The sequence below is a fragment of the Acanthochromis polyacanthus genome, chromosome 6 (assembly GCF_021347895.1).
Source record: "Acanthochromis polyacanthus isolate Apoly-LR-REF ecotype Palm Island chromosome 6, KAUST_Apoly_ChrSc, whole genome shotgun sequence".
NCBI lineage: Eukaryota > Metazoa > Chordata > Actinopteri > Pomacentridae > Acanthochromis > Acanthochromis polyacanthus.
Window position 1 is genome coordinate 25150247 of NC_067118.1, and position 16204 is coordinate 25166450.

Below are 16204 nucleotides of genomic sequence, written 5' to 3' on the forward strand. Positions count from 1 at the left end.
TTATTTCACTATCTTTGTTTGACAGAGCTGAAGAGAGATCCTGACTATTTTGCAATAATTAAATCATTAAAACACAAGCAGTTTATTTGCTCCGGTCACATTTACACTCACTCTGGGCTTAGTCTTTAATATAAATTCCTGGAAATTTGTAAAAACAGCACAACTATGGCTAAAAGCTCAAAAATGTCCTCTGTGTATGTATGACAGGTATGTCGCATCATGTAGATTTGTATTTTGTGGAACTTCGTAGGGTCTTATAGGACCCTAGTATTTCAATTAACTAGACAAATTTGTGTCTTATGTAATAATGTAGGGTCTTAACCTTAATGTTGAAATCATCCTAACACTGGAGTCTATCCCAGCAGACTTAGGGCGAAGGCAGGGGACACCCTGTGTTGAAATCAGTCAATCAAATTTGTATTTTGAATAATATTGTACGATCTTAATCTTAAAATTTAACTTTGTTTGATAAATGTGCATTTTTTATTAGAATATTGCAGGGTTTTAACTATGGTATTTAAGTGAGTCAGGTAAATTGTGCCTAATTTACTATGGTGTAGGGTCTTGAACATACCAAAACTTGCTGCTCTGTTTTGAGCCATGCTGTATTTATTTCATTTATGAAGTATGTTTTAGAAGGGAAGAAGAATTATATATGTAAAAAAAAATAAAATAAAAAAGGTTTTAAATGACATAAAAAACACAAGTTAAGGCATTCAAGGGGGCTTTGAAAAGCAAAAGGTCTTTGTTTCAATTAGGTTGAGACATTAAGAAACACACCAACTAACATGCCGATTTGTGGCTTCTTTCAGCTGTCTACACCCTGAAATGGGATAAGCAGAATCTGCTGGAAAATTGAAACTCTGACTATTCTTTCTGTTTTTACAGTTTCCGGCTCTGATGAGTCTCTGGTGTTTGGTGATTTTTAAAAACATGACAGGTCGTCCATATCAACTGAAAGGTTTTTACAATGAGAATCTGACTAAGAAATGGTAATATCTGTGTGTTCATGGGGCCACACATTTTGAAAAATATTTTGCAACAATAGATCACATAACATGGAAGCTTTCAAAGGAAATCATGACATTCATTAAAAATACTGAAATATTAACAAATGTTAAAAATAAAGTAGTTAGGAAATAGTAGTCACTTTGCAAATTCAGCTATTTATTTATCATTTTAAACAGCATCTTAAATTTTATATTTCCTTTATTTATAATATCCTCTATTAAAAATGCACTTACTGACTAATTTTTTGAATACAATTTTTACTCAAACTTTTTTAATTTGAATTTCTTTTATTCTCTTTTTTTATTATCAATTAAAATAGCAGTGGATTTGTTTGTAATTTAGTCTTCTTATTTGTGAATTAATTTATTGGTAACAAATGTATTAATGCCTGTTTTAATTACAAAAAACACAGTTGTTGAAATGCTTTATCACAATTTCTGTGGCACTTTTAGTACCTTGGGGTGACACATCTGAAATATGTTATTATAAATCAGTCAGCTCTCATTAGTTTTATTTTTCAGCACCCTTTTTTTTGTATCTATTCGTGTTTTTCTGAAAATTCTGCCATCTTGGTCAGGACGTTCAAAGACTTTCATGCCAACTTTCTCTCAGTAGAGTAACGTGTGATGAAATCTTGAGTGTCACAGTTCACCACAAGGGGACGCTGTTGTTTTATCCACAAAGAAAGACTTGGACTCCAACACAGACAACATTGTTTATTTCCATCCATCTTTCATCAGTGCTCCTGCTCCTTCAGATATATTAGCATTTTAACTTCTACAGCACATTTGCTGCGACCCATAGTGGCACTGCAAAGTCCATTTAAACAAAATATCACAAAGACTAGACCAGCACAGTCGATGGAGGCAACACAAAAACACATTTCATATCAAAATGAACTGCTCATCAAGAGAAGTAACACTGCGGCTTCAACACGGTGATAACTGACGGTCATATGACACTTGGTAGCTGAGTTCAGGTTGGAGTATGAAGTATAATGAGAGTACATGCATGCAGCACACATACTGGCTAGGAAGCACATTTATACGTTAGGCATTTGATGAAACTCCTTCAATGAATCTGAAAAGAAAAACAACAAATAGAAACAAAACAAGTGCTTATCTGACACTGTACAAAAGCAACGCTGCATTTATATTAGGGAGGAAAAGTCCAGCAGATCCTCACAGAGCAGAAGCTTCATCTGAGATACAAGGCAGCATCCTAAACTTTCTTCACTTTAATGCACTTTAACTGGGATCAGACCAGGTAGTATAATATGATAGTGGAATTTATTCAACAGCATCAGAGTCTCAGCTCTGAGTAATGTATGGAAAGTTGATCTTTTCAAGTATTTAGTTCCCCTCCGGAGGCTCGGCAGACTACCTGAAGGAGTGTCGGAAGTGCAAACTCCTTCGTTTCAGCTTCTCCGGGTTGTGAGATGCCATGTGGGAGAATTCTCTGAAGATGTCGAGGTACGTGGCGTCTCCTGAAGAAGAAAAACGACAAGAGGAGACGATGAAAATCACAGACCCGGTTCTCTTTGAACAGTCAGAACAGCCTTTATGTGAAGGGCCAGAAGCAGGCCAAGGCCCCGGCAGGCTTCCTCTCCTCTTTTCCAACTTTTCAAATACTGAGCTTTTACTTTTACTGTCGTCATGGTAACCGCTGAATCTACAGCCACAACAGAAGCAAGCCGAACTCCTTTGTGTCTGTGAGAGCTCCCAGGCTGGGAGAATTAAAAAGGAGACGGACATTCCTGAGAAAGAGCTCAAACCTCATTGTAAACTCAAAAAAAATGTTTTGACTCCACACACAAAAGCCGTTTGTATCAGTCTTCTTGAGTTATGAAAACTTTTCATCAACTGAGTTAGAGGATTTTCCTCTGTAGAAAAAAGGTTTATTCTACCAGTTTCAACCGTTCTGAACTCGGAGTGAAGAAAAATCATCATCAAGCCCATTTCAGTAAGTTATCTCGACTTGAATTTAGTTTTAAATCAACTAATGCAGGAATCTGAGCTTAAATAACATACGTTGATACAATTACAACACTGTTATGTCAACACAACTCATCAAAAATAATGTTTGATAAAATGATTTATCTAAATTAGTAAATTAGATTTTTTTCTTTAGCAACCACCAAGGGTTAGTCAAATTATTAAGCAATTATTTTAAAGAATAATCTGAGTCCTTTTTAGTCATTTCTGTTGTAAATGTAGTGATTTTCAGTTGTTTGTTAGTTTTATATAGATATATCATCATAAACTGGATATGTTTTAGTTTGGGAAATAAGATATATCAGTGTGCTACTTTTGCATTTGTAAAACTGCCTTATTTAAAGGAATCAGATTCATTAAAACAATATTCTAAATACATTGGGCGAGCTTTACAGTAGCTGTCAAATAACATTTGATTTGCAAAATCAGTAGTTTATTTCTCTTTTTGAATTTTTAAATTTATGAATCAATTTGTGTATTTCTAAAAAGTGAATTTATTGACTGTTTTAAGTTGTTTTTGGAAAAACGTTTTTCATTTGAACTGTCCATCAAGAGAGAATTAATTGGCTATCATTTTCATTTTGCCAAATAGTTACTCATTTCTGTTACTATAAAGTGCAGGCCAGAATTAGATGAGCAAGATGTAAAATGATAAAACAATCATAAAGCAACAGTGCAGGAGAAAGCAAACAAAAAAGATGAAAAGTGTCAAGGAAGGAAGACATGCACGATGCAGAGTAAAACATGCAGAAAATGAACAGGAGACAATATTGAGCAGCTAAACAAAGACAACATAAGACGTCACTACATTGTAGCTGCAGAGCAATGAGAGCAAACCAGTGCAGCAACAAGGTCTGATGGTGAATTTTTTAAGTATATGCAAAGAAATGTTGAATTTAAGTTGAGCTTCTCTCCAGAAAGCGTGTTTACTGGCCCCCAAACAGAAAAGACTTAAAGACTTCACACTTTCTGGTTTTTGTGCCAGATTTTACACGTGAAGTCCAAGACAAACAATAAACCTGTGTATTTTAAATGTAATATATGAAGAAAAGTTCATAAATTACAGCTTGTTTGCTTATACACACAGTTCAGTCACTTGTATGCGTGTGACATAACACGGCAACAAATAAATCATACTTCGCAGTCAAATACTGCACTTGTTCATCCATTTCACTCAAATCTGAAATCTAGAGCAACTAATTAATACTCAGATTTTGGGTACAAAAAAATTACATTTAACTTATTAAAACGTGACGCTTCATCACAGATTAAAGCAAAAGCGGTTCATAGTTGCGGTGTCAAAATCACAAATAGAGGCGAAAACTGTTCAAGTATAAAAACAGAACAGGATATAAAGTGTTTAAATGTAGCTGTGATGCTCAAACACGAATCATAAATGCTATCAAAAGTTGTGCTACAACAATTTGCATAGTACATTTCATGAAAAGGAACTCAAGTGTGCTTTACATTAAAAGATAAAGTATAGATGAAACAATTTTATTTATTATTTATATCATTGATGACGTACTTAGTATATTAATTAATTCTAACTAATTATAACTCATTGTCAGGATTTGTTCTCTTTGTGTGTAATCATAAAACATTAAAGGGGAACTTCGTTTTTTTTTTCAACCTGGGGTCTGTTTTCATATGTCATTTCATATGTGAGCGATGGAGAAATGAATTTTCGACATAGCTCCAGTATTTAGCCAGGCAGGCAGCTTAGCAGCTCAGCTAGCAGCTCAGCTAGCGAAAAGTATGGGGCAACTTGCCCCCCCGCGTCAAAGTCTGCCCTAACGTGCTTTTTTCCCCTCACTGAGCGGCTTGGATAGTCTCAACGAGTGTCCCACAACATATTAGAGATGAGAAGTGAACGAAAACCTCCACATAGAAAGCAAATCTTGTTCCGAAATCGCGCGATAGCTCGCACCAAAACACCGGTTTTAGCGCGAGCTATCGCGCGATTTCGGAACAAGATTTGCTTTCTATCGTCCTGAGATTTGGATACAGACCACAACAAAGAGCGATCGCCAAGTAATGTGGAGGTTTTTGTTCACTTCTCATCTCTAGTATGTTGTGGGACACTCGTTGAGACTATCTGAGCCGGTCAGTGTGGGGAAAAAAGCATGTTAGGGCAGACTTTTTGACGCCGGGGGGCAAGTTGCCCCATACTTTTCACTAGCTGAGCTGCTAGCTGAGCTGCTAAGCTGACTGCCTGTCTAAATACTGGAGCTATGTCGAAAATTAATTTCTCCATCACTCACATGTATGAAATGACATATGAAAACAGACCCCAGGTTGAAATAAAACCAAAGTTCCCCTTTAAATGCGACTACAGGTTACAATTTGCGTCATTAGCTGCTTGTACACTTATTATTTAACATCGCACCATTTATTAGGTGCATTTCTACAGCTTCTATACACATGATTTAAGCTCCTCATCAAACACTCCTTTCTTGATTCAGACAGTTAGCAGTTATTAAATCATGCAGCAAAAATCAGAGACATTTGTTCAAGTTTAGTGTGTTAATGATCTTAGATAAAGTTAGTAAGAAGCAAAGTAAAACAGGCACAGAAGCAAAAGAGAGGTTAGTTTTGAGTCACACCTTCGGTTTATTTTCAGCATCATTTCAGAGACACCGGGAGGAAAACAAAGGTAGCAGTTAGTGTTAATATGCACAGATATTCAGAGACACACGTTCTCTTACAATATTCAAAGAAATCTTACAGATAACAGTCAGAGACGAAAAGAATACAAGAAAGTTAAAAATGGCATCATGTTAGAAGAAAGAAGTGTTAATAGTTTTTAGTTTATATACACAACAGTCACTGTAGACACACTGAGCTGTACAACATGTAATCCTTCTATGGCATAACGCAAATGATTGTTCAGTTTATTTATCGCGCAAAAAAAAAAAGTAAAGTATTTGTGTGGCTTCCACAGTTGCCACGTGTTGTACTGCACAAAGTAAGAAAAGGCTGCGTTAAGAGGGACGGAGTGTTTTCAAAGTGCTTTGAATCCATCACTGACGAGGAGGAAGGAGAGAAACGAGTGAGCTGCTCCTTCTGGGTCTGAATCCTAAAGTATGATCTGTTTTCCTGTCACATATTAAACATAAAAAAACAGGAAGCAGATCTATTGTTATGCTTCTGGTTTAAAATAGAGAGCGTTTTTGTTGTTGATTTAAAACAAAAAAGAAAAAGATAATAGGCCAGTTTCCTGTATTTGTTGGTTCAAAGTGTAAAATGAAGAATGGGTCAATTTTATTATTTTTTAACTGTTGATTTTAATGGAAAAATTGGCCTTTTCTGATTTATTATTTTGTGCTGGGTAAAACTTTTTTTAAAAATTAAAAATGGGGTTGTTTTCTATTGTCTTTGTTTTGTTTTTGGTATTTGACAGAAAATTCCCGTCTGTCAGTGTCACGTTCTTTTAAAAACATTTCATCCGCCAAACACAATTTGAGGACTGTACAAAAATTATTTGGAGCGATTAAAAAAAGGGGTTTTCCATTTTGCTGAAAGGTGTGACAGATCAATTCATGAATTCAGTTCAAATGGGGAAATTTGAAAATGCTCAAGCATAATGAAGTTGTTGAAAATAATAACATTTTCCAGAGACATTATTAAAAAAAAATCACTAAAACTACAATAGATTAACTTACAATCCAAAAACAATGAACTTCAATAGCACTGACTGGTCCTGAAAATGTCACAAATCTGAATAAAAATCACCAATTATAAAACTGAGAATACCCCAAGCAGTCAGGTGTTCACTTTTCTTGTGAACACGGTAAACATGGCCTCATTTCAAGGCATGAATCCACATATTCTAACATGAAAATGTTATTGCAGTACTTCCTATGGTCAGTATCATATTGGAAATCACGAGTCCTCCTCCCATCTGTGCAATTTGAGCGTATAAGAGTATTGTTCTGGTGACATATTATAACAGCTAATAACCCCGGGGAAAATCTCTCTGCTTCAATTCTTTTAATACAGCCCCCTATAGTCAAAAAAGATCTTCATGTTCTACTATGAAAGCAAAATGTAAAAACGCTTGCTGGCTCTCTGCTGGTTTTCTTTGGTTTGAACTAAACCCCAACAGTCCGCAGTATCTCTGAAAGACAATCTTTGGGAAAATCATCAATATTTTCCAGCTGGTGAATTCTGCCTCAGCTAATGCAACATTGTGGTCAGCCTATTCTGAATCACTGCCGTTTACTGTGAGCTACCAGGAGGGCAAACAAGTGGTCGTCTAGACTAGGTGATTAAATACAGCTACATACTGCTGCGTTCACTGTCCTCATCATCCTGTCAGTGGAAGACAGAGGGAAAAAGGGCGCTCAGTGCTTTGCATCTACTAATATCTGTCATGAAAGTCATTCCATGCACCGTCGTCATGATCGGGCAGTATATAATGAGGATATTAACATTATTCAACAATACTAAAGGTCAAAGAGCCACATACACCGGGTACAGAAGGTAACAACAGGCTGCAGAGGACCAGGGCAACAGCCACCCATGCATCAAAAACAAAGAACAAATCTAATATAGGTCTAGTCGTGATACACCAGAATATCATAAACAAACATTTTGACATACAAATATTGTATATACAGTAATACATGTTAGCTTAGCGTGATTTAGCAAAAAACGTCCATCTTCCAGTGCAGTTTGTTTTTGCGGAAAAACTTCACCAACGAGTGATTCAATACTGTGCAGCCGCGTAGAGTTTCTCATAAAGAGAAGATAATGCTGTTGCTGTACGTGTGCGTGAGTGCTCAGGAAAATAAAATCTAACAAAATATATCCAGCTTAAAAAAATACCATCTGCATCGTCAAACATAATAGAAAAAATACTGATTATCTGGAGTGACATAATCATTGCACTATTGCTCTGGGGGTTTTTGTCATGAATAAAAAGGAACAAAACAAACAAACCGGAAGCCAAATCACTGCTGGTAAGACAAAGTGCATCATTTCGCTTTTAGTTAAAAGCTTCGCTCGATCAATCTATCGATCAATACAGAGAAACGATTCTGAGATCATTTGCTGTCTGCTAGCGTCACAGTTTCCCCTCATAACAGTCACAATATTTAAATAAAGAGCTCCTTCCCCATTTGATCACAAGCGCATGTTGGAGAGATCCTCAGGTTGATTAAAAATCACGGATTTATCTGCACGATCAGTTCACATTACTATTATTATTATTATTACGGGGCTACAGAGTTGTGAAGTGAGAGCTTCACTGGTTCTGCAAGCATTTTTCCTCTTTCTGTCATTTCAGATTTGTCTTTTAAAATACTCTCAGTGAATATTTCCATCTAATTTCACCTTGGTGTATTCCTATAAATGCAGTATCTGCTGCTCTTTGACTCACGCTAACGTTGCACTCACTTGAGCAAAAACTTCCCCGAGGCTTTCTAAAAAACTGGAGTCTGACTGAAGATAGCCTCTCTTAGTAAGATGTAGCCAGACCACTTACTGTCATTCTGCTATTAAGGAAAATAAAATACTCTGGCTTGTTTTTAGTTCTTTAAACCAATCAGTTGAAGTATGCAGATTCAGTGTTCCCTTTAAATAGCACTGCAATAAAATGGATAATTCACTTGGCTCTGCTGCCTTACTGCACGATCCAAATCCTCTGCAAACCTTAACATTTCACTGAGCTAAGCTGCCTGCTCTCAAGTTGTCATCGTTGTTTCCTGCAGCAAAGAAAACTGTCACAAGAACAACGCTGCATGAACTGAGCCGCCAACGTTAGCTTGAGTTACAGTAGTTACCGTATTTAATGTTCGTATGAATCATGGCCACATTTGTCTGATCTTAGTAGCAGTGGATTCTTCTGAGCTTCCCTTGGGTGATTAGATTAGATGATTAAAAATTCTGAGGTGGAACATTTTTCTGGACAGCTGTAGGGAGTTTCGAAGCTCTACAACAGAAAAAGGTTGGCAAAGTTAGCATGGCCCACAGAGCACATGAGAGAGAATTTTACCACTTTAAAATAAACTGGAATTGTCTGTAAACATAACAGATAATAAAACAACCCTAAAGGTTTATGTTTTATTCGTCAGCTTTGAAGAGAAGCCATGTTAGGATCGTCATTCTGGCATAAGCGGACAGCTCTAGATGCACCCATGAGCCTCTGATGCTGTTGATCAGTGTGGAAAAGTCAGCTGGAAGTTATTAATTACTGAAAAAATGTGAGCTTTACTTCAGGAAGCCAGAAAGTCTGCTCCCACTTAACACAACTCAGTCGAACGGTGAAATGAAATCTACGACTCTTAAAATAAAAGCAGCTGTTGCAGGTCTGTGGTTCAGAGCACCTCGTACTCTCTGAAACCTCCAAACCAAGACGGTTCCTGAAAACTGTGCGGTTGACTTCATTGGTGGTCCTCTCATAGCCTGATAAGCTTAAAAAGTGACTAATCCTTCCTTGGCAGTGATTTCTCTGCTGATCAGCACCTCACTAAAAGCGTCCACAATGACTTAATTTTTTTTTTTGGCAAATCTGACATCATTAAAGGAAATGAGCACTGAGTTGTTGTTAGATCCTGAGAGAGGAGCTGTCTGCTGGCAGGTGTCTGGTCTGAGGTGGACAGACTGTGCAGGGAAGAGGAACACTAGCAATATTCTGACGTAGAGAAGAAGATAAACTGGTGGTGAAAAGTCTCTCGGACGAGCTCGAAGCGTAAGAGCCTCATCGCATGTCTACTGGCACCCCCTGACTGGACTCGGTTAGCAGTCGGCTATAGTGAGGCAGATAAACTCCTGTATGCATTTCTTATACTGCTGCTCAGTGGGGCTGCTGGCTGGGTATTGACCTGGCTGTCCGAAGGGTCCCTCCGACTCCCGCATCTCCTCGTTCATCCGGGCCAGACGCAGCCTGAAGGGAAGACGGAGATGCAAGGAGAGGAGGAGCAGAGCGTTAAAAATTCATCAAAAACCCGAGAAAACTTGCTTGAATCTACATTATGTGTGTAAGACGACATACAGCGTGACTATGTCTGCATTGGCCTGCTGCACAGCTATACTCAGAGGGTCCTGACCGTCCTCATCACCGTCGTTCTGTGTCGCTCCACGTTTGAGGAATAAACACACCTGCCTGGAAATACAAAAGAAATGAGATCAATGCACAGCTAATAAGAATCTCTCTGAAACATTACAACCATGGAGCGTCTCTGTACTCATGCAGGAACATATCCAAACTGTTCTAAATCTGTTTCATCGTCTTCTTTTTGCTCAAGAAAGTTCTTCAGGTCTATAAGGAAGTGCGCACACAGCCCACCCTTCTAAATTTGCTACATAAGCTGCCCCCTTCTGGTGCATTCATGGTCGAGATTCACTCACAAAAATGCCATTTTACGCCACAGAGTGTCAAGTTCTGCTCTTGGAAATTGGCAGAAAGTTAATCATTTCGTTTAATTTTATTCATTGTGTACTTGAAAACCCTTCAAATTAAGCCCCAACAGTTCTTAAACCTGTAAAAACTGATTAAAAGTGTTAAGAAATCGTTAATTATTTACGCATTCGTTTGGAGTTGTGCTTCTGGCCACATGATAAATGGAAGTCCAATCAATATTTTCTCTCTGCTAGCTCTGTTTTTGGTTTTGAACGACTCCTGAGGGAACTATCAGGCTCTTTAGCTGCTCAATATTTCATTGTGTCAGTCTGCTCTGTGGTGCTGAGCTAATCTCTCACCAGATGTCATTTACGCCGCGCATTTCACGCGACGTGACCTATTCCTCTGCTACCTGTGTGTTCCCGTTACCAAAATCCTCTTTGCTACTGGAAACAACATCCACTAAAAATAGAAAGTTTTGAAAAAGATTTGGATAATGCATTAAAGCAGCCTTGCTTGGTTCTATTGGTGAATTAGAGATTTGATGGGTGAACAGCTAAAAATGAGCAAATCCCTGTAAAACAGGGGGAGTTTGGAGTGATTGTTCTGTTGAGGTTCATCTCTCTGTTTTCAAGACTGTTTTAATTGGTGCGAAAATATCAATTATACCCACTTGATGTTCAACAACAGTTTTAGAGACGATGCAAACTTGTGCAACAAGCCGGAGCCTCTAATGAAGAGGAAAATCAATTGTCTTAAATCACTCATGCAGCAGGAGAGTAAACAGCTCCTCTGAGCATCATGACTCACCCTGTGTGTCCCAGATATGTGGCATGATGCAGGGGCCCCCTCCCTCTCGCGTCTCTTTGGTTGACGTCAGCAGCGTTCTGCAGCAGAAACTCACAGGCGATCAATGATCCCTAAAACAAAGTCACCAGTTAGCTTCACGCCGACCACAAAATATTGGTAGAAATTCAGAGAGTCTGATGAACTGATATTCAAACACCCCCATCTGCTGCCATTCTTGCTTAGTTTGGTGTCTTTTTAGGGGACTTTTGCTTACATAGTTAATAATCTTATTGTGTTAAAGCAAAACTGGGCCTCCAGAGACAACATTAAATGCAGATCGTATATTTGTAAAACTATAAATATAAAATAATTTCTAGACAATGACAATTGTTTTCATAATAAAGTAAAATACTGTTCTGTGGGTTGTTCTTGTGGCTTTGTGTTTGGTCGTCTCATTTGTGTGGCCCATTTCTTTTGCGCTTTGAAATTTTTTTGTCAAATGTTTTGTCTCTTTTTTGTTTTGTTTCGTGTCATTTGTCTCATTTGTTGTCATGTTGTTTCTTGTTTTTGTCATTTTGTGTCTCATTTTTGTAATAATTTGTCTTGTTTTTTTGAGAATGTTCAATTGTGAATGTTTTGTTTCTTTGTGATCTGGAAGTTGTAAAGTGCAAACGCTCAACTGAGGCATAATGTCGTTGAAATTGAATTTACTTTTCTTAAGAAAAGGTTGTTCATGATGTTTTGTTGAAAGACGATTCCTTAAATGTGAACATTTTCAGAATGTACTTTTTTGCCCTCAAACAAAGGAAACATTTGGAGTTGTGGTTATTTATCTGTCATTCTGCTCTGGTCCGGCCCAATTTCAGATCAAATTGGGCTGAATGCGGCCCCTGATCTAGAATGAGTTTGACACCCCTGTGTTAAAGTATTTCAGTTTGTGACTTTAATATGTATCCCAATCATATTCAGAATCTGATATTTAATATAAGAAACCTAATTAATAATAATATTTAGTTTTTTTAATCCAGGTTTTTTTACATGCAGGTGCACGCTTTCTATCACGCTTTCACACTTCAACAATTTACTGCCATGTATAATTTTTTACACGATTTTTTACTTCATATGGATTCTTTTTATGAGCACAGTAAACACAATCTCATCTGAAGGCAACAAAACTCCAAGCAACACACACTTGACCCCTGACTACATGGTCAACTATATTTAATCCCACTTGATAAAGTTCTTCAGACAATACATAGGTCAAGAAGTTCTCCTCATAGCAGAGCTTCATGTGTAAAATTGGTGGAAACACTGAGATATGATACTTTAGGTCTGAGAAGTTTGCAGACCTGTTCACTCGACTGACTCACCCCGATCACAGCCTGTATGAGAGGCGTCTTTCCTTCGTCCTCGTCGTTGACTGAGTTGACATCAGCCCCGTGAGCCAACGCTTCAGCCATGACCGGCAGGTTGCGAGCTTTTGAGGCTTTGTAGAGCAGCGCTCCAGGATGAAGGTCCCTCATGTCCTCTGGGTCTGACGTCTCTGGCTCGGCCTCCAGCTCTGCTTCACCACTCGAGTCCTCTGACACCTCACACTCTGAGGACAGCAAAACCAGACAAAGTGCTCATGCAACAGCAACGCACGATTAAAAAAAAACATAAAGTCTGCTGCTGTAGTTGCCGTTGAACATTCCTCCACTGGACTCACCCTCCTCTGTGACGCTGTCCACCACTGAGCCAAACACCAGGATGTCTGTGCTGCCATCTGTGCTGCCTCCCAACCCGCTGTCACTGCTCAGGCCTGCCGGACCGAGAGACGCCACAACATGGACACATTAGTCACCGCTGTCTTTTTCAGGCTGAACAGTATTAGCCAATGGCAGAGGCAAGATCCAACTATCCTAACCCAAAGTTTTAATAAGAATAGGGGTCTATAGTTAAGAGTGTAAATTGTTGAACCAGTGAGTCGCTTACTTCGAGGTCCAGATCCGGTATCAAAGTAGGAGAAGAGAGAGTCCAGCTCATCGGGACAAAACAGAGATTCTCGTCTGAACTTTGCTGCTGCTGTGAGACAAACACAGATGAACGATACACATTAGGAAAGCAGAGGAAGAGAATTTGTTGGAGCATTATATTCTTCTTACCATCTGTGGCTCTTTTTTGTAAAGTAACATCACTTTACTGTATACATTTAAGTTCTTAAGAACCCCCCCCCCCCCCCCCCAATGGCTCATATCATCATTTTGTTGTAGCTATTAGAAGGACTGGACGATACGCTGAATAATCTATTATTAATCAGGAAAAAGTGCCATTTCTTGCCATTTGCCAAAGTGCCATTTCACCACTTTAGGTGGGAAAAGGAGTTCCATTATAAAGGTATGATACGCTGTTTAGTGCATGTGCCGATTGTGATCCAGAGAGAGAACATACTTTGCAGTTTCATAATCTTATCTTTAGCACTTTACATCTATTGCATTTAAATGAAACTATCAAACAGTCAACAGTATTATTATTGTATTGATCCAGTATGTAGCATTAATTCTTTTTTATCACCTCGGACTAGATATGAGCGGGCTTTTTGTTTAATAAATCTACCATTTAAATGAATTAGCTGTTAGCAGTATGTTTTTGCAGTGAACCTCTGGCTTTAAGATAAGAAACTTTAATTTGCTTGGGCACTAGCGAAATTTTTATGTATGCTGATATGATAACAAACCAAATAAACAAAAAAAGGCAAATTTTAAAACCACATTTAAATAAAATCATATATGAAAGGACTCTTGATTGAACCATATATATAAATCCAACATTTATACAAATGTAAGTGAACCATATCGCAGAATAAAAAAGATCCAGGGATAAATCTTGCAGATCAAATGTGTAGTCTAGTCAAATCCAGAGTTCAGATTGAGTTACTGTTTGCTTTTCCTAGACTGTGACAGGTGTTCTTTTTTTCCAGTCACATTCTTTGCCATTTCAAACAAGGTGTTTATCGAGTACAAAAAGCAAACACTGGATTACTTTCATACTGAAAAAAATGTAACTAGGCGATGAGGAATGTTTTTTTTCTACGATTTCCAGATTTCATTTGCAATTAAAATTGATCTTTTAAGTCTTTGAGAAACGAAAAATGTGTGCACAACATCTGCAAGTTCCAGAATGACTACAACAACAGGCCTCTAAGGGTTTTAAAGAGTCTTAACTGCCTCCATGTGCCACAGACACTGCTGCCAATCCGACTGCTGACTGCGTTTATCAGATGGCATGCACCTGTCTGTTTGACGTTATACTGAATCTTTGACTCACTTCTCTCCATCTGCACACCTTTCAACCAGCCAAGTCTGAAAACATCTGATACACTGTATAACATGATGGAACAATCATTTACATTTTTGGCTCATGCAGAGGATTGTGGTAACCAGTGATAAGTTTTGCTAAAAAGTCTGCTGACTGAATAAATATTTCAGGACAACTGGTTTCTTACAGCTTTGATCTGATTCAATGTAAACAAATCACATCAACCGAGATGAGCTGACGTACCTGAGGAGAGGGTGGAAGGGGAGGTGCTGCCCGGCTCCTGTCGGTATCTCCGCCGTGTTTTCGGTACCGTGGTGGCGCTGTTGTGCCTCCGACACTTCTTCACGCTCCACCGACGCTCCGACTTCCTCTCCCCATTGATGAGTATCTCTGTGGAGCCCAGCTTCTTCAGGAATTTCTTCTCCACATACTTCGCCTTAATCCAAGCCTCTTTTTCTTGCCTGCAAAGCACCACGTGTGACAAACTTTAGCACCTCAAAAGCAAGATTTATATATATTCTGGCTAGCTGTGTTTTATGTCTTTCTACCTTGAACTGGAGGGTAGTGGCTTCTTCAGACCTTGTTCTTGATATGAGCCTTCATAGATGTGGTTGATGACACTATTTCCAAGCTCACACATTAACTACACAGAGAGAAGCGTGAAAGATATGTCAACAGTTTGACATTTTGCGCAATATGAAGAGAAGATCAAGACCTCACTCACATATTCACATGTGGAGTGCCTGAGGACTGACCACCTGACCACCTGTCACAACTTAGTTTTGCTTAGCACAGGGACTGGAGAAACTGGGAAGCAGTTAGCCTGGCTCTGTTCAAGTGCACAAACATCTGCCAACATCTTTAAAGCTCATTAATTGACACTTTATATGTTGTTTCTTTAATCCATAGGTTGTGGTTTTCATTCAAGAACTGCTAACATCAGATAACATCACCGACACAGACATAGCATTATTTCATTTAAGATGCTTCTTAGTGCTTCCTGTCAAGTCGCTAAATCTATTGGAAATTAGATAACTGAAGAAGTGCAGGAACCTGAATAAGATTTGGCATTAAACCAGTTATTAATTCATGTGTGATTTTTGGATTATTTGTGAATACAAAAAAAAAGTGAAATTTTGAGTCGTTCCAATTTAATTTGTCGTGGAACAACAGGTTGTCATTGAATACTTCCTTGTCGGAGTATTTGGAAACAAAAAGAAAACTGATGAGTGTCATAAATTTCCTGGCATCTCCAACGATTTGCGGGCAATTAGTCCTAGTAAAGAAAAAGTGCTATATAAAACCCTGTGTAAAATCACAGCTTCTTTTGAGTGTACGTTTCTTCATTTGTAAGGATTAAACAAACACGGTGCACATATTTCATATGTTTTAAAGATTTCGATAAGTTCATTTGTTACCCTTGAAAAGAGTTAGGCTAGTAGTAGTTTCCTCATTTTCAGTCTTAATGCTAAGCTAAGCTAACTAGCTGGTGACTACGCCTTTGTATTTAACACACAGATATAAGGGTGGTATCGTACCTTTAGTAATTCTGGTTCCCACGAGTCCAGCGTTAGTGAGCGCACTTTTGAACAATGAACTCCAAGACTCCTGCAGCAACAACACAAAGAGAACAAGCATATTTTGAGTCCAAATATGCTTTTGATGTTCTGTGGAGAAACAATTTTGCAGTGAAAGCGGAAGGATTACTTTCTTATGAGTGTAAAGCAGCAGATGGTGGTCAACTCAACTAAAATACTCTTCTAATATG

The 16204-nt window shown here is 38.2% G+C and overlaps 1 protein-coding gene across 2 annotated transcripts in view; it reads right to left on the bottom strand.

The window, feature by feature from the left end:
* Positions 1-1707: 1707 nt before the first annotated feature.
* Positions 1708-16204, bottom strand: part of acap3a (ArfGAP with coiled-coil, ankyrin repeat and PH domains 3a) — an 87111-nt gene continuing 72614 nt past the window's right edge. The window contains exons 16-25 of one of the 2 annotated variants that reach the window (XM_051949285.1): positions 15975-16044; positions 14985-15079; positions 14680-14897; positions 13114-13203; positions 12848-12940; positions 12510-12736; positions 11161-11270; positions 10003-10113; positions 9833-9894; positions 1708-2497 (exon numbers count right to left, since the gene is read on the bottom strand). In XM_051949285.1, coding sequence (XP_051805245.1) covers positions 2391-2497; positions 9833-9894; positions 10003-10113; positions 11161-11270; positions 12510-12736; positions 12848-12940; positions 13114-13203; positions 14680-14897; positions 14985-15079; positions 15975-16044 — 1183 coding nt within the window. In that variant the 3' untranslated portion in view covers positions 1708-2390. Of the gene's footprint in view, positions 2498-9832; positions 9895-10002; positions 10114-11160; positions 11271-12509; positions 12737-12847; positions 12948-13111; positions 13204-14679; positions 14898-14984; positions 15080-15974; positions 16045-16204 lie in introns of both variants that reach the window. The other variant, XM_051949283.1, reaches the window with a different exon arrangement.